A 26572-nucleotide genomic window follows, 5' to 3' on the forward strand; every position below is an offset into this window, starting at 1 on the left:
TGCACCCTAAACTTAAACAGGCATGGTGTTTTTGGTCATGACATGTGCAGGACACAAAAGAGTCTCAGGAAAAATAATGAGCCTTCCAGTATTTAGAAACAATTACTCCATACAGAAAAGTGATGATCAGCCTATATAAAATCCAGGACAACTCCAACATGTCTACTAAAAAAACAATACTCTTGAACACTACATCTAAAACTAATGATGTGGTATATGTTGGCTAATTGAATTTACTTTTTTTTAAAGATTTTATTTATTTGAGAGAGAGTGAGAGAGAGAGAGCACATGAGAAGGGGGGAGGGTCAGACGGAGAAGCAGACTCCCCGACGAGCAGGGAGCCCGATGCGGGACTCGATCCCGGGACTCCAGGATCATGACCTGAGTCGAAGGCAGTCGCTGAACCAACTGAGCCACCCAGGCGCCCCTGGCAAATTGAATTTAAATTAAATAAATAAAAAACAATACTCAGTAAATTTGAAGATCAGATTATCTCCACAGCATCCCATCTAACAGAAAGGGGCTCAAAGGGGCAGAAAGGTTTTAAAGGCAGGACAAGGACACTGTGAAAAGAAAAAAGGATTATTTGGGCAAAGTCACCTCCTTTTGGGGGACAATGGGGACTTATTAGGAGGATTACATCACCACCGTAAGCAGGAAACTTCAGGCTGACTGATGAAAAGTAAAAACTACAATCAGGTTAGCTATTAAGCCTGGGTCTGGTGATGTAGTGGTAGCAAAGTGACTCCATTCGGAGCCTGTGGTTTTCTTTTAAAATGTCTTTGTTGTTTTAGTGTCTTATTTGTAAGTGAAAAGGAAAATCACTGTAACTTACATATAAATAAGTGGCAAATGAGGTTAATGGAAAAGCAATACAAAAGATTTGCAATTGGCAAATAAGACATTAAAAATGCTCAAAATGAATCTTTCAGGAAATGCAATTAAAACTACACTGAGATTGTACTACACACTTACTACATGGGCTGAAATTAAAGATGGCCACATCAAGTACTGGCAGGGATGTGGGAGAAGTGGACTTTTCATCCACTGCTGATGCGAATGCAAAAGCAAAAAACAATCATTGTGATCGCAGCACAGCAGTTTTTTCAAAAGTTAATATTCATGTACCCTGTGACTCAGGTACTAAACATTAAGTTACTGACAAAAAGAAAAACAGCATACATCTATATAAAAGTACTGACAAATGTTTGTGACTGCTTTATTTTCAATAGGCAAAATCTAGAAATAACCTAAAAGCCCATAAAAAAGATGAATAAAGAAACAGTGGCATTTGCAAACATAAGGGTGTTATCTAGACAGAAAAGTGAGCTACTTGTATAATATCACTGAAGAAGTCAAAGTAATTATGAAACACAAAGGAAATTAAAAAAAAAACAGTAAACAGTTTGACTCCAAACATATAAATTAAAAATGTGATGGCTTCTACTGTAAAACAAAGTACAATGGTTACCTGGAGAGGTGGGCAGGGTAAGGAGAGATTATAATAGGGCAGGAAGTAATATATACCATGACATATACGGTCATCAGGGTTATGATGGTGTCACAGATTCATATCCCTGTCAAAACTTATCAAATTATACATTCTTAAATATATGCAGTTTATTAACATCTATAAATTAAACTTTTATAAAGTTTTAAAAATTGGCTCAAAATAAAAATAGGTTTGGCAACCCTATACTGACAGTACCACCTTGTTCCCATGTCCTCTGGGCGTCAGTCTTGCCTCAGTGTCTGCAACTACAGGGAGCAATGAAGGACGTTTCCACCGGAGTTAACAGGAACACTGCCTGGGTCTTAAGCCCACATCAACAAACTATAGATTCCCCCCCACCCCTCTTAATATCTTGTTTTCCTCTCTGTGCAGTAATGATCTTGAGGTGGAAAACACTGAGGGGTTAAAGGAATCACCAATATCTTTCAATTATTTTATCTGACCATGACTTCAGCTACATTAGAACTCCTGAGATTTGTGTACACACTGATCCTGCAGAGTCACTGTCAGAGAAACTTGTCCGGATGCATTTTTACAAGAGGAACATTCCCTCCAGTTGGCTGCAGTCTCCTCCCCTTCCTATTAAGCCAGTGTTTCTGTAGCAATTATGGTTTCCCTTGACCCCTATGGTCTTACAACCAGTGACCTTAGCCCAGTGGACTGTGGACATCAGAGCACATGGCTGTTTGTAGACATGGGAAAATACCCTCTTGACAGTGCTGACATCCCCTGTGGTATCTCCTTTGAGTAAGGGAAAAAACTCGTGTTGCTTTCAGAAGCACTAAGAGTCTCACACCTGCCCCCTCCTGGGGGTCATCATTGAGGTTCCTAAAACACATGTCATCCAGACTTCAAATGAAGACCAGAAAGCCCCAGTTTTTCCTAGGAGGCTGTGAGGCAGCAATGCAAATTGAGTCCAAACTGGCAGGCTAGTGGGATGCCTGGCTGGCTCATTCAGTAGAGCTTGTGATTCTTGGTCGTGGGGTTTTGAGTTTGAGCCCCAAGTCAAACATACAGTTTACTTAAAAAACAAAACAAAACAGGGGCACCTGGGTGGCTCAGTCATTAAGCGTCTGCCTTCAGCTCAGGTCATGATCTCAGGTTCCTGGGATCAAGCCCTGCATCCCGCTCCCTGCTCAGTGGAGAGTCTGCTTCTCCCTCTCCCTCTGCCTGCTGCTCTGCCTCCTTGTGCTCTCTAGCTCTCTGTCAAATAAATAAATAAAATCTTTAAAACAAAACAAAACAAAACTGCCAAGCTATTTCCTACCATCATCCTCTCCCTCCTCAGGCACAGATAATTTGAGACTCTTAAAAAGTTCACCCTTTGATGCTTGTTGAGCCCAAATCATTTTATAAACTACCCCTCACAGTAAACAGAACATTCAAGATTAAAGAGGACTTAAAACACTAAGGCCTTGATTATCATCTTAGCCAAATCAACGTGGAGCAGATAAGTTCTCCAGTTTGTGACTTGGAACCTAGAAAAACTAATCAGAAGTATCACATGAGACCAACATGTTCCTGAAAAAGGTAGTCATTCTCTATAAGCTGTCAGCCAAATTCATGTTGTTCTCTGGGTTATCACTGATTCAGGTCCACGCCCTGAAGGTATTCAAGGAAGAGGGAAAGCTGCCCCTAAGACCTCAGGTTACTGCTAATCTGCTCCAATTCATGGGAACTGAGGTCAGCTTCTCTGAGTACACTGGGGGTGAGGACTGACGTGCACTGTGTGGACCTACCAGCTGGCAGAAGTGAAAGGGTCACAGAACTGTCAGTTACATAAATCTAGAGAGATCTCTGGACAATTTAGAAAATGCAACATACCCACACATACTTCCAACATTATAAGGAATCTCCCCACTGTAAAAGATTCAAATCAGGCAAATCGCTCCTCAAAGAGTTTCCACCACAGGCGCCTGAGTGGCTCAGTTGTTAAGCGTCTGCCTTCGGCTCAGGTCATGATCCCAGGGTCCTGGGATCAAGCCCTGCATCGGGCTCCCTGCTCTGCGGGAAGCCTGCTTCTCCCTCTCCCACTCCCCCTGCTTATGTTCCCTCTCTTGCTGTGTCTGTCAAATAAATATGTAAAATCTTAAAAACAAACATAAAAAGTTTCCACCAGTGGCATTACACTGAATAGGGAAATTGCATATTCATAATACAACCACGCTTTTCTCTAGTGTGAACTCTCCAGTGTTGAGAGAGGTTAGATTTTCCCCTAAAAGATTTCCCACATTCACTGCACTCATAAGGTCGTTCTCCAGTGTGAACCCTGTGATGATAAGAGAGAGCAGTACGAGTGATAAAAGATTTCCCGCATTCACTGCATTCATGAGGCCTTTCTCCAGTATGAACTCTGTGATGATAATGGAGGGCAGTACTACTTATAAAAGATTTTCCACACTCACTGCACTCATAAGGCCTTTCTCCTGTGTGAATTCTCTGATGATAATGGAAGCTGGAACTAAAAGTAAAAGATTTCCCACATTGGTTGCATTTGTAAGGGCTTCCTCCATTATGAATTCTCTGGTGTATTGAGAGGGAATGTTTTTGTCTGAAGGATTTCCCACATTCACTGCACTCATAAGGCCTCTCTCCTGTGTGACCTCTGTGGTGATACCTGAGCGCAGAGCTAGAAGTAAAAGATTTTCCACATTCACTGCATTCATAAGGCCTTTCTCCTCTGTGGGACCTCTGATGATAACTGAGGGCTGAGCGAGAGGTAAAAGATTTCCCACATTCACTGCACTCAAAAGGTTTTTCTCCAGAATGAACTCTATGATGATACTGGAGTTCATACCTACAAATAAAAGATTTCCCACATTCATTACACTCATAAAACCTTTCACTTGAATGAACCTTTAGGTGCATATTGAGGCTATTTCTTCGGGTAAAGGACTTGCCACATTCACTGCACTCATGAGGCCTTTCTCCAGTGTGAACTCTGCGATGATACTGAAGAGCACTGTGAGTGCTAAAAGATTTCCCACATTCATGACACTCATGAGGCCTTTCTCCAGTGTGAATCCTGTGATGATAATGGAGGGCAGTACTACTTATAAAAGATTTCCCACACTCACTGCATTCATAAGGCCTTTCTCCTGTGTGAATTCTCTCATGATAATGGAAACTGGAACTACAAGAAAAAGATTTCCCACATTTGTTGCATTTGTAAGGGTTTCCTCTACTATGAATTCTCTGGTGTATTGAGAGGGAATGTTTTTGTCTGAAGGATTTCCCACATTCACTGCACTCATAAGGCCTCTCTCCTGTGTGACCTCTGTGGTGATACCTGAGCGCAGAGCTAGAAGTAAAAGATTTTCCACACTCACTGCATTCATAAGGCCTTTCTCCTCTGTGGGACCTCTGATGATAACTGAGGGCAGAGCGATAGGTAAAAGATTTCCCACATTCACTGCACTCAAAAGGTTTTTCTCCAGAGTGACTTCTATGATGATACTGGAGTTCATACCTACAAATAAAAGATTTCCCACATTCATTACACTCATAAGGCCTTTCACCTGAGTGAACCTTTAGGTGCATATTGAGTCTGTGTCTTCGGGTAAAAGACTTGCCACATTCACTGCATTCATAAGGCCTTTCTCCTGTGTGAACTCTGTGGTGATAATGGAGAGTAGTATGAGTGCTAAAAGATCTCCCACATTCACTGCACACAAAGGACTGTCTTCCAAGGTGGACACCCTGGTCCTGAATATCTGTGTGTTTGGGACCAAAGGCGTTCTTGAATTCTCCCCAAGTATCATGACTTTTTCTGCTTTGTAAAGTTGCCTTGCACTGGGTGATTTCCTTTGGATTCTCCCCAGTATGAGTGGCCTCTTGCTGCAGATGCCCCGAGCCAGACAGGAAGTCCTTCTGAACTTCTCCACAGTTAAGGGGCTTTCCTGAACCATGGGATCCCCAGCTCTTCACAACAGAGGCCCTGTCCACACGGCTTCTGAAGGGTTCTGCTCCCACGTGCTGCTCCTGCTGCTGCTGAAACTTTACACTGAAATAAAATCGTTTCCCACAGGCCCCACACCTCAACAGCTTCTGGCTGTTTTCTTTTCCCTGGTGCGCAGCCAAGTGGAAAATGTCTCTCAAGACTGGACCACACATCTCACAGGGGTGGGTCTTCCGGGAAGACTGAGCTGCCTTGGGCGTCCTGGTCTGTGACACGCCTACAGAAGTGCTGTGGGCAAAGGGTGCCTCATCCTCTGCTCCACAGCAGCAACCTGAAGGCAAAGAAGCACTGGTGAAATTTGTGTTGACTATAGCGAGGGGGTGAGCCCATCACATACATCATCTGTCTTCCCTGGGCACAAGTTTATAGCATGCTTTTCCAGACACTGGAGATGGAATTCAGTTGAAGGAGTGGCCACTGTGCATTACTGGGCCCCTAAGGTCAAAGTATTGTGGAGAGCACACTAGCCAGAAGGAAGAGAGCCAGGCTCTACAACTTGTTCTCTGCCCACAGCTTTATGTTGGCCTGTTTCGTGGCTGAGTAGAAGGCTGTGGGAAAATCCACTCACAAGAAATTTGCTGCTGTTCAAGGTCAGTTTAAGTATATGTCAACATCTCATGGCAAACTGGGCAAGTGTGGATGCCAAAGTACACAGAAAGAGCAGTGAGAGAAATGGGTGAGATGTAGAGGCCTGAGAAGCACCGATTACCCCTGCACTGCAAGTCATGTAATTACAAAAGAAGTAGAACCCAGAAGTCCACAAACTGTCAACAGTGAAGAAGAAAAAGATAGAAATGGGGTGTGGCCATCGGCAATCACACTGAACTCTGGTTGAACAAACAAAGGTTCCCAGTATGATCTGAACACAGGCCTGATACCACACCTTTCCCACCTGCCATTCATGAGAAGCAGAGCCCCTGCGAGGCCACCTGGTCATGCCCAGAGCACGTCCATACTATGATACACAAAGGACTGTTCCCTGTAAGCCCTCCTGAGCAACTACAGGTACCAGGAGATAGAAATAGTGCAGGAAAGGGCACCTGGGTGGCTTCATCAGTTGGGCATCCGACCCTTGATCCCAGATCAGGTCTTGATCGCAGGGTCATGAGTTCAAGCCCTGTGTTGGGCTCCACACTGGGTGTGGAGCCTACTTAAGAAAAGAAAGAAAAGGAAAGAAAAGAAAAGGGCAAGGAAAGGGAAATGAAAAGGAAAGGCAAGGAAGAAATACTGGAGGAAAACAGGCCACGTGGATGGCCAGCACTGTCCCAGAGCTACTCAGGATACAAAGCACCCAGACAAGCATCCTATGTGACTGATAGCAGCAGAATGGTAGAATAGGGTACCATCTTTCACCCCAACAAAAATGAATTCAGCAGCTGTCCATGAATGACATTAGCTTCAGAGGGCTCAAAAATCCAATTAAGACCAATTACTACACAGCGGAGCATAGAGGAGAGTGCAAGCATGCACAAAGGACAGCTCGAGACTTTACTGGAGATATGGGGATGCGTCAGAAATAAGGGCTGGACCGAACTCTATCACTCACTCAAGGCAGGTGCTACAGCAGTCCCTGCTCAGCAGACTCCAGCTGCCTGCTCCACAGTGGACAATGGCATCTTTTGCCACCGAGTTAACCAACATGCATCACTATCGTGGACTCAGTGAATATAAAGCTACTGTGTCCTGCTCCCCCGACTCAGGAGCTGCTGTTGTGCAGCTCCAGAACAAGGACTACAACTGCCCCCCAACCCTGTGCATGTCCTGGGCCCCAGATCTGCGTCTATGTGTGCCGGCATTCCAGACCCTGACCCCCCGCTGCATCAGGTCTACCTGTGTCTTCCAGGGAATGGAAATAGTCTCCAGATAGGTTAGCCAGAAGCCAGGACCTCAGAGCCACTGTGTCTCCATGCACATGCAGACACAAACTTCATGGTTGCTCGGGGTGTGGCTGCAACTCACAAAGCAAACTAACACCAGTGAGGTGTAACCGGTGTCCCAGGGCCCAAAACTGCTGTCGCTCTGAAAGTGCCCGCCCACCAGACCCTCTTCCATGGTTGCTCATGAGTGCCAGCCCATCAGACACCAGTGCCGCTGCCACACCCACAGGGTGCCTAAAAGTCGGACTAAGCACCGACATCAATTCTGCCACAATACTCTCCATGGAAAAAAAGCCATCAGGTGTTCCTCAGCAGTCTTCTCCACTGCTTTGGATACTACAGCCTTGACCATCCTGCTGTCTCTTCCTGATGCCTTCGCTGATGCTGACAGGTGACAGAGCTGCACAGTTTATCACTGGGCCTTCCCCAGATCCAGAACGGCCACACCCCATGAAGCTGATACCCTTGCACCCACCAGTAGGTGAAGGACTCTCCTGACCCAAAAGTACCACAAAGTCTGGAAGAAGTGACCACACCATCAAATGTGCAAACATCAACACAAGGATGTAAGAAACAAAAAATCAAGGAAACATAACACCATCAAAGGAATACAGTAATTTATCAGAAAACACACCCAAGGAAATGGAGGTATGCGATCTATCGGACAAAATTCAAAATAATTGTTTTAACAAAGTTTAGTGAGCTACAAGAAAACACAGGTAGACGATTCAACAAGATACACAATAAACAAAATAAGCTGTTCAACAAAAATATAGAAATCATAAAAAGGAACAAAATGGGCTGGCCAAGGATGCAGTGAGGTTTAGTCACTGGTGGCCACACGAGTCTGAGTGGAGTGAGGAGTAGACTCACCTGAGAGTTGCATGTTATAGGCACGCCTTCATCCAGATGCCCACAGGTGCCTGCCCCCACTGAGGTCATAGACATCGGCAGAGAGGAACAACAGGGTGGAGAATCACACCACACTTTATACTAGCAATACAGGAGAGCTCCTGGTGTGCCACTCTCCCAAAGGAGGGTCAGATACAAGCACTGACAACTGAATCAATAGTTGGTAACAGTCCACCCAGTCACTGATGGGACTCCTAATGAGACCACAGGCAGCTGGGAAGACATCAAAATATGTGGAAATGGAGCAGTACTAGACCATAATATATACTTATACAACACTAAATCCTCTTAATACCACCTACTTTTTAAGAACAAGGATGGCATATAACGCGTGGGAGAGAAGAATGTTTCTGTCTTTCTATATAGACTACGCTTAATGAACTGGTCTTTGTAGCAGAACTGTTTTCCTCATTCTTCGTGTTAGAAAACTTCCCACAGGGCCGGACCAGCACAACCAGCCTGTGCTTTTACACCCTCTTACTATCAATTACCAGAGTGATCTATGTGACCTTCCACCATTGGACTTGCATGGGTGGGTATTAAACTCTTCAGGATAATTAAACCAACCAGAACTAAGATGGTACATGTATTCGTTTGCCTTAGGTGTCTAGCTCTGAAAGATCAGCTAGATGGAAATACTGGAGACCCATTTAACATGCAGCAAAGATGCTTTGCTTTGCTTCTGTTAAAGGATTAGGACTTTGGGAGGCTTAAACTGCAGCAGTTTGGTTTACTGTACTCTTGTACTGCCCTTGTTTTTTGAATATTCCAACTTATAACTGTTGCATCAGAAGAAACATTTCAACAAAGTGTCCTTTGGATATTAACAACTGCAATCATCTGATGACTTTCTTATCCTCTAACTAAAAGTTACTCATTTGAGATGTTGTTTGTTTAGAATCAAGGTCCTTTGTATATTTACACTTATAGGTGATGGAAATCATTCCAAAGGGGCTATTTTAGAATACATGTAGGGGCACGTGGGTGGCTCAGTGGGTTAAGTGTCTGATTTCCACTCAGGTCATGATACTAGGGTCCTGGGATCAAGCCCCTCATGGGGCTCTGTGCTCAGTGGACAGTCTGCTTCTCTCTCTCCCTCTGCCCCTCCCCTCTGCTCGTGCTCGCACGTGCTTTCTCTCAGATAAATAAAATCTTAAAAAGAGAGAAGGAATACATGTAGAGAAATGCTTTGAACTAGTGTGATATAAACTATACAATAAAATGGAAATTTCATATATTCACAAAAATTCTGAATTGGTAAAAAATTAACTTCATCTCTGGTATTAAATGTTTACATTAAAATAAGATGGCGACCCTGTCCTATTAAAAAATTGGGGGGCGGGGCGCCTGGGTGGCTCAGTCGTTGGGCGTCTGCCTTGGGCTCGGGTCGTGGTCCCAGGGTCCCGGAGTCGAGCCCAGCGTCGGGCTCCTTGCTCGGCGGGAAGCCTGCTTCTCCCTCTCCCACTCCCCCTGCTTGTGTTCCCTCTCTCGCTGTCTCTCTCTGTCAAATAAATAAATAATCTTAAAAAAAAAATGGGGGGGGAGAGAAAGAGTCCAAGTTGGCGGAGGAGTAGGAAACCTTAGTTTTGTCTGGTCCCAGGAATTTGGCTAGATAGCTATCAAATTATTCTGAATACCTGTGAACTCCACGGGAGACCTGAGAAAAGAATTGCTGCATGTCTACAAATAGAAAAGCAACCACTTTCTGAAAGGTAGGAGGTGTGGAGAAGTGAATCGAAGGTGATATATCAGAAGATAAACCACGGGGGTAGGGAGCCTCTGGAAGCCGGCCACCAGAAAGTGATACAGCAGCAGAATGCAAAATCAGAACTTTTAGAAGGCTGTTCCAGTGAGGTATGTCCCTGCCTGAAAGGTGCTCAGGTAGCAAGCAAGGCAGAATACTAGGTAGGACAGTGTGGTCTCAGGATCCTTGGGGTCACAGAAAGAATGGGGGTGCCTGAGTTGCCGCAGAGTTCCCAGACACTGGAGCTAGGAATCCGGCTGCAATCAGGGTGCCCAAGAGTGGGGACTCAGCTCAGTGTTGCCATAAACCATGAACTGCCACACCGTAGGGCGACCACTCTCCAAGCAGGGGCTCAGCAAGCATCAGAGCCCTGGTGAGATCCCTCTTCCGCATGCACACTGCAGGGATCTACAGGGTTTGAAGACTCCCAGGGTCCCAAACGCTTCGTCACAAGCTGGGTGAGCACGGAGTATGGCCAGAGACTGGGGAGCCAGGAGTGATTGCCTGCTTTTCCCTGAGGGTGCACTGAGGACTGGGGAGCGTAAGGTTCCGGCTCTGGGCCTGGAGATTGGGAGGCCGCCATTTTCGTTCTCATCTGCTTAAGCTGCAGGGAAAGCCTTCAGGGAACAAAAGCCATATACAGCAATCCAGAGCCCCTTACTTAGCCGGGCCTCCTAACAAGAGGGGTGCAATTCCTCCCAGGGCAAAGACACCTGAGAATCAGCGCAAGAGGCCCCCCCCCCAGAAGATCAACAAGAACCTCCCACTAAGACCAAGTTTACTGATCACACAGAACTGCAAAACTCCAGCACTAGGGGAAAACAGTACATAGAATTCATGTTTTTTTCCTCATGATTCCTTAGCCTTTCAATTTTAATATTTTTCTTTTTCCTTTTCAACTAATTTCTTATTTTATCAATCTTTTTTTAAAGGCCTTTTTAATTTTCATTTTTAGAGTTACATTCTATTCCTCCACTGTATTTAATTATATTTTCATATATATATGTATTTCTTTCTTTACAGTTTTGGGATGCAGTTTCATCTAACAAACACACCAAAATACACACAGAATGTAATGTATCGCTCTGTTCTCTTCACCTAATTATATTCTCTTTTTTTTAAGTCTTTTTTTTTTTTTAAGATTTTATTTATTTGACAGAGACACAGCAAGAGAGGGAACACAAGTGGGGGGTGTGGGAGAAGAAGCAGGCTTCCCGTTGAGCAGGGAGCCCGATACGGGGCTCGATCCCAGGACCCTGGGATCATGATCTAAGCCAAAGGTAGACACTTAACAACTGAGCCACCCAGGCGCCCCATTTTTAAGTCTTTTTTAATTTTCATCTTTACAGTTACATTCTATTCCTTCAATGTATTTAATTTTATTCATGGATATATAAGTTTTTTTCTTCATATTTCTGGGATGTAGTTTCTTCTAATAAACAGAACAAAATACACCCAGGATACAGTGTATGTTTACCTGTTTATATTTTTTCTTGTCTTTAATTTTCATTTTTAAAGTTACATTCTATTCTTTCACTGTATTTAATTTTATTTTTGTACATACTTGTTTTTCGTTCCTTACACTTTTGGGATCTAGTTTTCTAACAAACAGACCAAAATACACACAGGATCCAGTGTACTGCTCTGTTCTGTTCACCTGTCTGATTATATTCTCACTCACTTTTTAACAATTTTTATATTTTTTTCGGTTTCTGGTCTCTTCTGATTTGTTTAGTGTATATTTCTAAGGGGTTGTTGTTGCCATTTTACTATTCTGTTCTCTCGTCCATCTATTCTCTGGACAGAATGCCAAGATGGAAAAACTTACCTCAAAAAAGAGAACAAGAGGCAGTACTGACTGCCAAGGACCTAATCAGTATGAATATGAGTCAAAATCTCACTATTTGCAGACAACATAATACTCTGTAGAAAACCTGAAAGACTCCACCAAATAATTGCTAGAACCAATACATGAATTCAGCAAAGTTGCAGGATACAAAAGCGATGTGCAGAAATCTGTTGCATTTCTATACACCAGTAACAAAGCAGCAAAAAAGAAATCAAGGAATTGATCCCATTTGCAACTGCACCAAAAACAATAAGGTAGCCAGGAATAAACCTAACCAAAGAAGGTAAAAGATCTTACTCTGAAAACTATAAACTATGGGACACTCATGAAAGAAACTGAAGAGGACACAAATGTAAAACATCCTAAGCTCATGGACTGGAAGAACAAACATTGTTAAAATGTCTCTACTACTCAAAGCAATCTACAAATTCATTGCAATCCCTATCAAAATACCACCAGCATGTCTCACAAAACTAGAAAAAACAATCCTAAAATTTGTATGGAACCACAAAATTCCCTAAATAGCCAAAGCAATTCTGAAAAGAAAACAAACGAGGCATCACAATTCCAGATTTCAAGCTATACTGCAAAGCTGTAGTCACCAAGACAGTATGGTACAAAACAGACACATAGATCAATAGAGAGCCCAGAAATGGACCTACAACTCTATGGTCAACTAATCTCCCAAAAGAAGGAAAGAATATCCAGTGGAAAAAAGACAGTCTCTTCAACAAATGGTGCTGGGAAAACTGGACAGCCACATGCAGAAGAACGAAACTGGACCACTTCCTTACACCACACACAAAAAATAAATTCAAAAGTGGATGAAAGATCTAAATGTGAGATAGGAAACCATCAAGATTCTAGAGAACACAGGCAGAAACCTCTTTGACCTTGGCTGTAAAAACTTCTTTATTAAACACTTATTTGCCCGGACGCAAGGCAAACAAAAGCAAAAGTGAACTATTGAGACCTCACCAAAATAAAAAGCTTCTGCACAGCGAAGGAAACAATCAACAAAACTAAAAGGCAACCTACAGAATGGAAGAAGATATCTGCAAACAACATATTTGATAAATGCTTAGTATCCAAAACCTATAAAGAACTTACCAAACTCGACACCCCAAAACAAATAATCCAGTTAAGAATCGGGCAGAAGACATGAACAGACATTTTTCCAAAGAAGACATCCAGATGGCTAAAAGACGCATGAAAATGTGCTTAACATCACTCATCATCAGAGAAATACAAATCAAAACCACGATGAGATACCACCTCACACCTGAGAGAATGGTTAAAATTAACAACACAGGAGAGGCGCCTGGGTGGCTCAGATGGTTGAGTGTCTGCCTTTGGCTCAGATTATGATCTCAGGGTCCTGGGATCGAGCCCTGCATGAGGCTCCCTGCTCAGCAGAGAGCCTGCTTCTCCCTCTCCTCCCCGCTCCTGCTCTCTCGCTGTCTCTCTCTCAAATAAATAAAATCTTTAAAAAAAAAAAAGTTCAAAAAAGACAATACAGGAAAAAACAGGTGTTGGTGAGGATGTGGAAAAAGGGGAACACTCTTGGACTGTTGGTGGGAATGCAAAATGGTGCAGCCATTCTGGAGAACACTATGGAGGTTCCTCAAAAAGTTAAAAATAGAGCTACTCTATGATCCAGCAATTGCACTACTAGGTATTTACCCAAAGGATACAAAAATACAGATAAAAAGGGGTATATGCACCCCAATGTTTACAGCAACATCAGCAATAACCAAATAAGAGAACCCAAATGAAATCTTGCCATTTGAAACTATGTGGATGGAACTAGAGTATATTATGCTAAGTGAAATAAGTCAATCAAAGAAAGACAAATACCATATGATCTCACGCACTCATATATGGAATTTAGGAAAGAAAAGAGATGAACATATGGGAGGGGGGAACAGAAAAAAGGAGAGAGGGAAACAAGCCATAAGTGAAACTTAACAAAAGAGAACAAACTGAGGGTTGATGGAGGGAGGTGGGTGGGCGGTGGGCTAGACGGGTGATGGGTATTAAAGAGGGCATTGTTGTGATGAGTACTGGGTGTTGGATGTAAGTGATGAATCACAGAATTCTACTCCAGAAGCACGGTATGTTAACTAACAAAATTTAAATTAAAAAAGAAAACAAAAAAAATCCCTACCATATGGTCCACCATTGCCATTTCCAGGTATGTATCCCAAGGAAACAAAATCAGTATCTCTACACACATATCCACTGAGGTATTATTCACAATAGCAAATATATGGAAACATCAGTAAGCGTGCCTGAGTGTTTAAAGTACACACACAAATGCAGGAATATTCAGCCATAAAAAAGAAAACAACACTGCCACTTGCACGACATGCATGAACCTAGAAAATACTATGCTGGGCGCCTGGGTGGCTCAGTTGGTTAAGCGACTGCCTTCGGCTCAGGTCATGATCCTGGAGTCCTGGGATCGAGTCCCACCATCGGGCTCCCTGCTCTGCGGGAAGCCTGCTTCTCCCTCGGCTTGTGTTCCCTCTCTTGCTGTCTCTCTCTCTGTCAAATAAATAAATAAAATCTAAAAAAAAATTAAAAAAAAAAGAAAATACTATGCTAAGTCAGATAAACCACAAAGAAAAGGCAAATAGTGAATGGTATCACATATATGGATATTCTTGAAACAAACAAACAAACAAACAAACAAAAACAGAAACAGAAAGTAGAACGCCAGAAGCTAAGGACTGGAGGAAATGGAAAGATGGTCGGGGTACACGCTTTCACTTACAAGATGAGTAAATTCTGAGGATCTAATGTACAGCATGTTGAGCACAGTTGTTTTTTGTTTTGTTTTGTTTTTAAGATTTTATTTATTTATTTGACAGAGAGAGACAGTGAGAGCAGGAACACAAGCAGGGGGAGTGGGAGAGGGAGAAGCAGGCTTCCCGCTGAGCAGGGAGCCCGATGTGGGACTTGATCCCAGGACCCTGGGATCATGACCTGAGCCAAAGGCAGACGCTTAACGACTGAGCCACCCAGATGCCCGAGCACAGTTAATACTGTATTGTACACTTGAAATTTGGTAAGAGAGTAGATATTAAGCTTTCTCACAACCACCAAGAAAAAGGTAATTATATCAAGTGATGGGTGTGTTGATTACCTTTATTTAGGTAATAATTTCATACTGTATATCAAGTCATCATGTAATATACTTTCAATAATATAATTTTATTTGTCAATCATACCTCAACAAAGCTGAAGGAAGGGGGGGCAGGTGGAAGAAGAACCATACAGGAAGGTCTTGAGAAGCAGCCCACAGTATACCTACATGGCCATGCCAATGCCTGCAATTTCAGGCACAGGCAGGCACAAGGAAATGGCACCTCAAGGAAGGGTTCAAAACCTGGACCACTGAAAAGGCATGGGTTTGGACACACAGACCCATCCAGGGAGAGGGCAAGCAAGGTGCAATCCATCAGCCTCACTGCATGACCATGACCTCCAATCTTACCCGATCAGGGCTCAGCACAGAGGGCACTGGGAGCTGCAGGGCAGAGAGAAGGGCACACCAACAACTCAGAGCTAGCAACAAAAGCAACTAACCAGAAAGCTGAGGAAGCAAGCAGTGCCCACAGTCCACACGAGAGAAGAACAAACCTACCCTGGAAAATGCAGAGGGGGGACACGGGTGTACAGAGTCTAGTCCAGGTCAAAGTGGGGGCTGAGGGCCTTACCCAGTGAGGATATAAGTGTAAAGTTCTCCAGCATCACATGGTGGTACAGCCGTCTCTGAGCCTCATCAAGAAACCTCCACTCCTTCCAGGAGAAGTACACGGCAATGTCCTCAAAGGTCACACCACACTACCATGAAAGGAAAAGTTGGAACCATGAACATTTTCTGAGAACCCACAATCCAAGCCCCCAACATCCACCCCAGACTCCCCACCTCAGAATAAATACCAGGTCCTGGGGCCTCTAATGCCACGCTCCTCTCACCTTCCCATCAATCACTGTGTTCAGTCCTCAGCAGCAACAGGCAGGGGGACACATGGATGCACTCTAAGCTCTGGGTCTGGCCTGCAAGGTCATCCCCCTGCCACGGTATTCCCATGGAGTCTCCCACGTTGTGCCCTCAAGACAGCCAATTATAGGCCCTGCTTTACCAGGAAGTCTTCAGTACCAGGGCGCTGAGGCCCTTAGCTCACACTTCCCCTCCACGTGTACAGGATTCTGTAGACTCTACCACTCTCACGTCTTCAGACCCCACAGATGAACTCCCACACCTTCCTGCCCCACAACAAAGGATCCTCCCTTGACTCACACTCGTACTTGTCACGTGACATCCACAGGCTGTTTGACAAACTCAAACAGGTTCCAGTCCCACCCAGTACTCCCATGGATCCCAAAACAGGGAAAGCCTCACATGCTGCTGAGAAGCCCTCCTCAGCTGCCTGTAACCCTCCCTTCAGTAACAGACACTCACAAGCACGGTCAGCTTCGGATACTCACAGACCCTCTTCCACTTCTCTGCTGCCCACGCTGTCCCGCCACAATCGGGAACCAATCATCCTCTACTGAACCTTTGTGAAAACCCCAGCCCTAAGGGTCTCCCCTGCCAGGCAGAGCAAAGCAGAAATGACTGCATTTGTGCAGACCTGAACTACCAGCAAGACTCTGCAACACCTCAGGCACCGTAAAAACTCACCGCAAAATTCTGTGAAGCCTACAGCACTGAATAAAGAGCAGCCCCAACTTCACTGTCATCTTGGCAAAATTACTCCTAGGTGTCCTAGCCATCTCTTGTCCCATCATCCCATGGAGGGCTTGCCCATGTTTCTGCCAGATCATTCTCTCCCCTTCACCTGTGTTGGCAATGTCCAGTAACCCCAACCACGTGCTGAGCCAGAAAACCACTCCTCAGCACTTTACTAGGACCCTCTGACCTACTAGCCTATTACCATGATTCTCTGCCTTCCCTTCCTAAATGTGAGCCAAATCTCCACCCTGGTCCACACAGTAGCCATCACTTTTCAAACTCTCCATCATGCATCCTTCCCCCAGTTTCCCAAAACGTCCTGTCCAGCTGCCCACTTGACGCCATCACTCACACTTCTCTGAAACATCTAAGTCGCTTACCAATGTCAAAACAAGTTACGACATCCCCAAGGATACACAACTTCCTGCTACCTTCCATCAGGATGATGGGAGTTTCCAGCCCTTCAGCTGCTAGGACTTGTGAAAATTAATGATGGGAAACCTCACTAAATTGGAGTCGGGAGGTTGCACTGGGAGGAACTCTCAGACACTACCACAGTGATCAACTGCAGACCCAACCCAAAGAGACGGACTTCAACTTACATGGGACACTACTTCACTACCCCAGACTCGAAAAGACAGGATTTCCTCATCACCCCACCCAATGAGAAGCCACAACTCCCAGTTTACTCCAGTGGACCTGTAGTTTATAACAGCCGTCCCAACTTCGCCTCTTTCCCCTGAAACAAGACTACCTCTCGTGCTCTCCACACTGGCCTACTGTTCTGACTCAGCCTGTTTGTTCCAAATTGCACTTCTCTTCCGTTGCCACATAGACCCATCTGTGCGGGTAAAATAACTGCCAGTCTTTATTTCATTTTTAAGGTCCACGGACCGAAAGCCCTGGGGCGCTCCCTCCCCGCCCCCTTTCTCTTCTCACCTGCAACACGCACCACTTGCCGCGGCCCTTCTCAAAACACAGACCGGGAGTCCACCGGTTCGCCAACAGCCACCGCGCGCAGAGCAGCGGTCCGCGGACTCCACCGCCGACTACCGCGATTCCCTCCTCCCGCGCGCCCGGCCTCCTCGCTCACCCCCGCGGCGGGCTCTCCTCTCTCGCGGCCAGACCACGCCTATTGACCCCGGGCGGAGACCGCCTCAGCAGCGCCAGGAGGGCCGGGCTTCTCGGGCAGCGCGGGCCTCCCTGGCCGCGCCGCACTGTGCTCCCGACAGAAAGAAGGGCGATGTGCTGCTCCCCGCCGCCGGCGCAGACCCCCTCCGGCCCCTGCCCCGGCCGGCCCCCCGGCCCGGAGCCCGCTCCTCACGCCGGCACGCCGGCGCTCGCACACGGGGCCCCCGCCCCCCGCCGCCGCCCCGTCCGACGCCGGGGCCTGGGCCGCAGGGCCGCGAGCCGGCGCCCCGCGCTCGGGCCTCCGGGGTCTGGGTGGGGGGACGGCGGGGAGGGCCCGGGGGACGAGCGCTTACCTGCGGCGGCTCCCTGGGCGCGGCCGCCGCCATCGGACTCGGTGGGCCGGCAGCGGGGCCGGAGCGGAGCGGACACCGGGACCCGACTGTGTGCGCCGAGGGCGGCGCCTCCCCTCGCGGCTTCACGAGCAGGCCCCCGGACCCCGACGCGCGCTCCGGACCCTTACGGGATAAACGGAGCCAACCTGAGGCTGGAGGACTTGCGGGGGGACGCGACCGGAAGTCCCGCCCCCGGCGCTTGCGCTCGCCTCGAAACGCCGTGTGCTGGTCCCTCATTGGCTCCTCGCTCTGCGCTCGGAGCCGGGCTCTTCCGGGTGGTGTGGCTCCCGGGGCTCTGGCGGTCTCCGGTAGGGGGTCCTCCGCCCCGGAGTCGCGAGCTTTGGTCACGTGGCACGCTGAGGGATGCTGGAAAGCGCGGCTCCGCCCCGGAGGGACCGGGTTTGCTCCTCGTTAAAGGCAGAGAAGAGCCCTGCTTTCAGACTCCAGGAATGTCAGCTTCCAAAGAAAACTATTTGAGATGCTCGTAAATACTTTTACTGAGGTAAATGACATATCATTTCGTACAGCATTTCAGAAAGGAATGAGTCTGTGTAGAGGTGGAAAGATGTTGCTCCTCAAATGTTTGCACCCTGAGGTGTTAGAGTCAGTTTCATAAGTTTCAGTAGGATTAGTTGCGAACAGATTAGTTCCCGTTAAGCAACAAAAATTCAACCCATCACATTGTAAAGGTTTGCTGGCTTTATTCATTGATATGTGAATTGGGCAGCATCCCATCTACAAGTAGAGGGCAGCTCCAAAGCGCTACAGAAAGGGAAAGGTTTTTAAAGACAGGACAAGTATGGGGCGCCTGGGTGGCTCAGTCTTTAAGGGTCTGCCTTCAGCTCAGGTCATGGTCCCAGGGTCCTGGAATCGAGACCCGCATCGGGCTCCCTGCTCCGCGGAAGCCTGCTCTCCCTCTCCCACTCCCCCTGCTTGTGTTTTCTCTCTCGCTGTGTCTCTCTGTGTCAAATAAATAAATAAAATCTTGGGCGCCTGGGTGGCTCAGTCGGTTAAGCGACTGCCTTCGGCTCAGGTCATGATCCTGGAGTCCGGGGATCGAGTCCCACATCGGGCTCCCTGCTCAGCAGGGAGTCTGCTTCTCCCTCTGACCCTTTCCCCTCTCATGTGCTCTCTCTCTCTCAAATAAATAAATAAAATCTTAAAAAAAAGTTAAAAATAGAACTATCCTATGATCCCAGAATTATACTTCTAGGTATTTACCCAAAGGATAAAACAATGCTTATTTAAAGGGATACATGCACCCCAATGTTTATAGCAGCATTATCAACAATAGCCTAATTATGGAAAGAGTCCAAAGGTCCATCAAATGATGAATGGATAAAGAAGATGTGGTATATATATACAATGGAATATTAATCATCCATAAAAAAGAATGACATATTGCCATTTGCAAAGCTGTGCGTGGAGCTAGAGACTATTATGCTAAATGAAATAGTCAGAGAAAGACAAGTACCATATTATTTCACTCGTACATGGAATTTAAGAAACAAAACACATGGGACGCCTGGAGGGAGAGAGAAACCCAAACAGACTGCACTGAGGCCAGAGCTCTATATGGGGCTTCATCTTACAACCCAAGATCTTGACCTGAGCCAAAATCAAGAGTTGGACGCTCAACTGACTGAGCCACCCAGGTGCCCCACAAAATCTTTTGGTAAAATAAAATATTTTTTTCTAAGATTTTATATATTTATTTATTTAAGAGAGAGTATGCACAAGCAGGGGCAGGGGCAGTGGCAGAGGGAAAGGGAAAAGCAGACTCCCTGCTGAGCAGGGAGCCTGAAAAGGGGCTCGATCCCAGGACCCATGAGATCATGACCTGAACCAATGGCAGACACTTAACCAACTGAACCACCAAGGTGCCCTAATAAAATATTTTAATTAAAAAAAAAAACCCACGGGTGCCTGGGTGGCTCAGTTGGTTAAGCGACTGCCTTCAGCTCAGGTCATGATCCTGGAGTCCCGGGATCGAGTCCCACATCGGGCTCCCTGCTCAGCGGGGAGTCTGCTTCTCCCTCTGACCCTCTTCCCTCTCGTGCTCTCTATCTCTCATTCTCTCTCTCTCAAATAAATAAATAAAATCTTTAAAAAAAAAGTTGGTTAAAAAAAAAACCCACAACCAAAATCGTGCAATACAATATTAAAATTAAGAAATATAGGGTGCCTGGGTGGTTCAGACGGTTGGGTGTCTGCCTTCAGGTTAAGGTGGTGATCTCCGGGTCCTGGGATAGAGCCCCATGCAGGGCTCCCAGCTTGGCGGGGAGTCTGTTTCTCCCTCTTCCTGGAGTCCCCCTGCTTTTGCTCTCCCTGTCTATCTCACAGATGAATAAATAAAATCTTTAAAAAAAATAAAATTAAATTAAGAAATATGAGGAAATGTTGAAAAACTAACAATTGCCATTTAATTAATAATATCCACTTCAAATAATAACAGAGAACTGCTGTCTTACAGGAAAACTTTTCCATTTGCAATAATTAAATTCACAAAAATAAGTACCTTATTGAATCAAATTCCAATACAAATATAAATGTTTATGATATTCCTGTGCTATTAACAAAGGCACAAGGGGCACCTGGGTGGCTCAGTTGGTTAAGCACCCATCTCTTGATTTCTGCTCAGGTCATGATCACACAGTTCAGATCAAGCCCCACGTGGGGCTTTGTCCTGGGCATGGAGGCTGCTTAGGAGTCTCTCTCTCCTTCTCCCTCCTCCCCTCCCCTCTCCACTTAAGCACTCTCTCGCTGTCTCAAGAAATTAAAAATAATAATTTAAAAATAGAAGTATAGCAAATTTTAAATAAATCCATTTGATGAAAATAATTGCATTATAACATAAAATATCACTACCAATATTTTTATTGGTAAAAACAAGAAGAACCCATATTTACTATTTTATAACTAGAATAAGTTTATAGGCACTTATATTTGATAAAAGTAAATGATGAATTTATTGGAAGAAATAATGTATTTAAAATAAATTACTAAATATTAAAATATTGGAAAAAATAAAATATTGGAGATTTAGTTAAAAACTCGTAGCAAATATTTCTAGCTTTAATCTTAGAGAAAAATAAGTACTAGATCTAAACATAAAGAATGGCAAATCTGTTAGATAAAAATATTGCAGGGGCGCCTGGGTGGCTCAGTTGGTTAAGCAACTGCCTTCGGCTCAGGTCATGATCCTGGAGTCCCTGGATCGAGTCCCACATCGGTCTCCCTGCTCAGCAGGGAGTCTGCTTCTCCCTCTGACCCTTCCCCCCTCTCATGTGCTCTCTCTCTCTTTTAAACAAATAAATAAATAAATCTTTAAAAAAATATTGCAGTATGTTTTCAAAGTTTTATGAGTAAAATATTACTAAACATGAACCAAACCAGATGGAACGAAACATTTTTTTTTTGGAACAAAACAGTTTTTTAATATTTGCATCCACTGAAATTAAAAAGTAATGGAAAATGAAAGATATATAAAATAAAAAATAAAAGATAAAATATTTAAATATATAGAATGTAAAATAAGAATGGTAATCTTAACATGTTCTTGGCAGTGTTTCTGAACAGGAAATTCCTAGAGGAAGAGATCATAAGTTATGAAATGTTTTTCTCACAAACATTAGAAAAATGCATAACACTGGAAATGTCATTGAAGTTCTCAAGTACATACTTAGTCTTTTGTTGAAATATTATTTTATGTCCATTTCCCCTTACACAAAATTTACATGATCTTTTATAAAAATAATATTCAAGCATGACTTGTAATTTGGAGTTTGTTAGTGTGGCCTGCAATTGTAAAGACATGTGTGAAAAAACCATCCAGAATGCCAAATATGTAAAACGTTATATCTTTTCTAATATTGTTTTATGAGCCACATTTTACACAGTAGGATTTTTGAGAACTTTATGCTCCCAAATTTTCCAGAGTGATGGTTCAACTCAGGGTTAATTAAGTCTGTAATTCCTTCTTTCATTTTGCAATTGAGTAAATGAAATAAAGAGTAATTAACATTAAAATATTGAAGAGATGCCTCACTGTCGGCAAACTACTGGACTGGTGATAACCCAATTGTGGGGCTATGGGGGAATCATGTCCCACTATCATTTATCATTGACTTCCTATGGTCACTGACTAGTAAACTCCACCAAGGGAATGGGGAGAAGAAATTAACTCAAGAGGAAGTGGATCAGAGGTGAGTTAAGAAACATTAGTGGTTACTTAAAAATGAATGAAGGATACTCACTAATTGTTCTGGTATCAATTTCAATGTGGGCAGGAATTTTCCCACACACCCAAGCAAGCAATTCTCTGGACACCAGCTCGGTGTCTTAGAATTCAACTCAATTCTGGCTCCATCCACCCCGGAGATAGCGTCAGATTCCACAGGTTAAGGGTCCAGTCCCATAATACTGCCCCACCCCCACCAAATTAAGACATCACCTGCAAGTTCAGATTGTTACCTGTACTTCAGACCAACTGGCTATAGATCAGAGTTTCTCAGGATCAGTTTGGGTTCAGTTAATTTGCTAGAACAGCTCACAAATGAATCACGAAACATCTTTCTTATAAATCACAATATCACACTCCATTGTAAATCATGTTCTTTCCAGCTGGGGAGCTGGATGTGAATAGGTGAGAAGTGTGTCAGAGTGAATATGCACCTAAAATTTGTACATTATAAATTTGTCAAAAAATTTCACAAGGAAATTTATAATTTTTAGGACATAACTTAATAAGACACAAACCAATAAAGTGAGAGGAATACACTTTGAACAAACACTTCAAAATGTAATCTACGTGTGTTTCATGTTGGTTTCAAGGACTCCCCAAATTGCTTTATAAATTCAGTGCAATCCAAAGGAAAATCCAGCAAGTTGTGAGCCTGTGTGTGCGCACGCACATGTGTGAGAAAGAGAAGAAAACTGACAAACTGACTTTAAATTATAGGGACAATGGGGCGCCTGGGTGGCTCAGTCGTGGTAAGCCTGCTTCTCCCTCTCCCACTCCCCCTGCTTGTGTTCTCTCTCTTGCTGTGTCTCTCTCTGTCAAATAAGTAAAATCTTAAAAATAAAATAAAATAAAATAAATTATAGGGACATCAAAAGGCCAAAACCTGTCAAGACAGTTTGAAAGAAGAAAAAATTAGTAGGCTTTACCCAACCAGATCACACCATTTCATTATAAGACTACACAAATTGAGACAGTTTGATTGTGGCACAGATAGACAAACAGAGAAATAGAATAAAATAATATCCCTATACTGCCATTTGACTTGTGAAAAAGATTATAGTGAAGTGCAGTAGGTATAGAATTCTTTTTCAGTAATTGGTGCTGGGACAAGGAAATATCCATATGGGAACAATGACTCCTATCTTCCCTTATTTGGTACTGTAAAATGGAAGCATGTAAATTTGTCCTTCAAACAATATAGATTGCACATGCCAAATGAGTACCAGTAAGATTGCCTGAGTCCACACAGGTTGTTAATATAAATAGCTGGTAGACAAAGAGATTATCACTTTAATGACATGGTTAGAAGCTGGAATGCTGATAGCATACATTAGTTCTATGATTCTGTGATAGCCTTATATGGAATCCAGGTTGGGGCCTATCTAATGGCAAAAGCCTCTGAAGCTACCCAGGGGCAACTGCTAGGATGTTGGACCAGAAAATTTCCATTTGAGATACAATTACTAGCTGGCCATTGGGATTTGAAACTGCTCATAAGACTGAAAAACAGAGTAATTCTGACACCTGAAATACCCATAATGATTCAGGTGATGTTAGAGAAACACGCTAATAAGGAAGGCAGTGCCCAGAAGTGTTCCCTAATAAAATGGAAATGATCTGTGCAGGAATATGCTACCAGGGGAATCCAAGGAGGTACTCTTTGTATTCACAAGCAGGTAAACCTCCTTTCCCCTAGGCCCAAATTTGGAAACACACACGGAGCTCCCTCCCGGATCGTATGATCACATGACCATGTGGGTGGTAACTCGGCCCACAGGTATCAGCTCTACTTCCAGAGGAACTAGAGACTACGGTCAGCAACAAGGGCAGACTTGTCTGCAGTACCAACCCTCAGTGAAAATTCTGGACACCAAAGCTTGAGTGAGCTTCCCTGGTTGGCAATACTCCATGTGTATTGTCATACATAGTTGCTGAGGAAAATCAGTGCCATCCACCTGACTCCACTGGAGAGGACAACTGGAAGGTCAGTGCCTGCTCTCTCCTAGACCCTGCCCTACGGGCCTTCTTCTATTGCTGGGTTTAATCTTTTGCTGTAATACATTGTAACCGTGAATATAATGGCATTGCTGAGTTCTGTGCATTCCTCTAGTGAAATACTGAACCTGAGGGTAGTTTTGGCGATATCTTGAACTGTATCATATATTTTGCTTCATTTTCTAGTTTTGGAGTGCAGGAAGGAAACCTGGACCTTTTATGAATCACTGCCTGAGAAAGAAATTGGGCTCTGATTCTTAATATATTCAATGGTTTATAATTAACTACTATCAATATTTATTTTGATGCTGGGGAGCCTGGGTGGCTCAGTTGTTAAGCATCTGCCTTCGGCTCAGGTCATGATCCCAAGGTCCTGGGACTGAGCCCTGCATTGGGTTCCCTGCTCCGTGGGGAGCCTGCTTCTCCCTCTCCCACTCCCCCTGCTTGTGTTCCCTCTCTCGCTGTGTCTCTGTCAAATAGATAAGTAAAATCTTTAAGAATTTATTTTGATGCTAAATTTGTCCCAGATTTGGGTGATGGGAACACCTTAAAGCTACAGCCTCTGTGTGTGTGTATGTGTGTGAATATTATTCTTTGAGAATTTCCTTGTTCCCAAATGCAAGAATATTTTCAGGCACATGTTGCACCTTTTCTGTCCCAGATTGGAATCAGCTTCTCCAAGGAGTTCTGGTTCCTCTCATCAGAAAATGGTATTTGTAAATAAACAATTGAGTACTAGATGCGTTCTCTTAGACTGGTAAGTCATTGACTGTCAGAGTTGGGGGGCTAGGCTATGTACACATGTATACATTTCTATATACATTGATTTCTTTAACTATGATTATACCTACAGGGATATGACACCTGTCTTTGGAATTGTGAGGCTCTGAGAGCACTCTCCCTTAGGGCATTTTTTTTAAATACAGGGCATAGGATACAGCTAGACAAAGAACAGTCCAGCACTGAGGCTTAAAGACACATCTGCACAGAGACCCTCAGGATCCTTATTCACAACTGGACATGCTTCATGTCTGGATTGAACCACTAAGATCTGTGTGATGATGGAGCTTGACTTTAGGAGAGCTGAAAGCATAAGTTCCCAGCAGGAACTTTAAGGCCCCTCTGGTTCCATGACCTGAGCCAAGTGAAAGCCATCAGGAAAGAAACCAACCTTGGGAGAGCTTAAGACATTAAGGAGCATGTTGTATTCCCACTGCTTTTATCTCGGCAAAGAACCAAACTAGATATCCAGATGTCCCCAGAGATAACTATAAAACGATCTCCATCCTCTACAGTATCCTCCTGTTGGTTAAGTGTTTTTAATTATAAATCACACATTCTTTTTTTTTTAAGATTTTATTTATTTATTTGAGAGAGAGAATGAGAGATAGAGAGCACATGAGAGGGGGGAGGGTCAGAGGGAGAAGCAGACTCCCCGCTGAGCAGGGAGCCCGATGCGGGACTCGATCCCGGGACTCCAGGATCATGACCTGAGCCGAAGGCAGTCGCTTAACCAACTGAGCCACCCAGGCGCCCATAAATCACACATTCTTAATCTTTTGCCTGCATCACTGCAAAAAGATAGCTGCCAAAATATTAAGTATGGGGCGCCTGGGTGGCTCAGTTGGTTAAGCGACTGCCTTCGGCTCAGGTCATGATCCTGGAGTCCCGGGATCGAGTCCCGCATCGGGCTTCCTGCTCAGCAGAGAGTCTGCTTCTCCCTCTGACCCTCTTCCCTCTCGTGCTTTCTATCTCTCATTCTCTCTCTCTCAAATAAATAAATAAAATCTTTAAAAAAAAATATTAAGTATGTGTGCATCATATGAGGTGTGGCTTTTTTTTTAAGATTTTATTTATTTGAGACAGACAGACAGAGACAGTGACAGAGATAGCAAGAGAGGGGAGGAGAGGGAGAAACAGACTCCCCGCTGAGCAGGGAGCCGGACCCGGGGCTTGATCCCAGGACCCTGGGATCGTGACCTCAGCTGAAGGCAGACGCTTAACGGACTGAGCCACCTAGGTGCCCCAGGTGTGGCTATTGGTTTAAAGAAAATTTCAAAAACAAATTATTCCAGCAACAAAGGTGTTTGTAATCATGTACAAGATTGGTAACCAGCTTACCTCTCCACCACCAAGATTTGAACTTTAAGAAAGGTATCAGTACAAAAATAGAATTACCATATGATCCAGTAATTCCACCACTGGGTATTTACC

General features: G+C 44.4%; 1 protein-coding gene across 9 annotated transcripts; it reads right to left on the reverse strand.

Annotated features, from left to right (window-relative positions):
* Window positions 1–2680: 2680 nt before the first annotated feature.
* Window positions 2681–18448, reverse strand: LOC118356447 (zinc finger protein 814-like). 9 transcript variants are annotated; one of them, XM_035725166.1, is made up of 4 exons: window positions 18082–18178; window positions 15838–15972; window positions 15576–15702; window positions 2681–5742 (listed from the first exon to the last, which is right to left on the reverse strand). In XM_035725166.1, the coding sequence occupies exons 3-4, from the start codon at window positions 15607–15609 to the stop codon at window positions 3638–3640; spliced, it is 2139 nt and encodes a 712-aa protein (XP_035581059.1). In that variant the 5' UTR covers window positions 15610–15702; window positions 15838–15972; window positions 18082–18178; the 3' UTR covers window positions 2681–3637. The 9 variants fall into 9 exon arrangements, with proteins under 9 accessions (XP_035581059.1, XP_035581054.1, XP_035581058.1 ...); XM_035725161.1 differs by having other exon boundaries at window positions 15838–17814; window positions 18082–18164; XM_035725165.1 differs by lacking the exon at window positions 18082–18178 and adding an exon at window positions 17537–18059 and having other exon boundaries at window positions 15838–15934.
* Window positions 18449–26572: the final 8124 nt, after the last annotated feature.

The sequence above is a fragment of the Zalophus californianus genome, chromosome 17, assembly GCF_009762305.2.
Source record: "Zalophus californianus isolate mZalCal1 chromosome 17, mZalCal1.pri.v2, whole genome shotgun sequence".
In the NCBI taxonomy this organism is placed as follows: domain Eukaryota; kingdom Metazoa; phylum Chordata; class Mammalia; order Carnivora; family Otariidae; genus Zalophus; species Zalophus californianus.

Bases quoted from the DNA above. Each gene is read 5' to 3' on its own strand.
- LOC118356447 (XM_035725160.1), bottom strand. From the start codon at position 18,114: ATGGCGGCGGCCGCGCCCAGGGAGCCGCCGCAG. The intron at 15,703-18,081 runs GTAAGCGCTCGT...CTTTCATGGTAG, and splicing joins CGCCCAGGGAGCCGCCGCAG to TGTGGTGTGACCTTTGAGGA. The intron at 5,743-15,575 runs GTAAGGCCCTCA...CTTTGCCTTCAG, and splicing joins TACACTTATATCCTCACTGG to GTTGCTGCTGTGGAGCAGAG.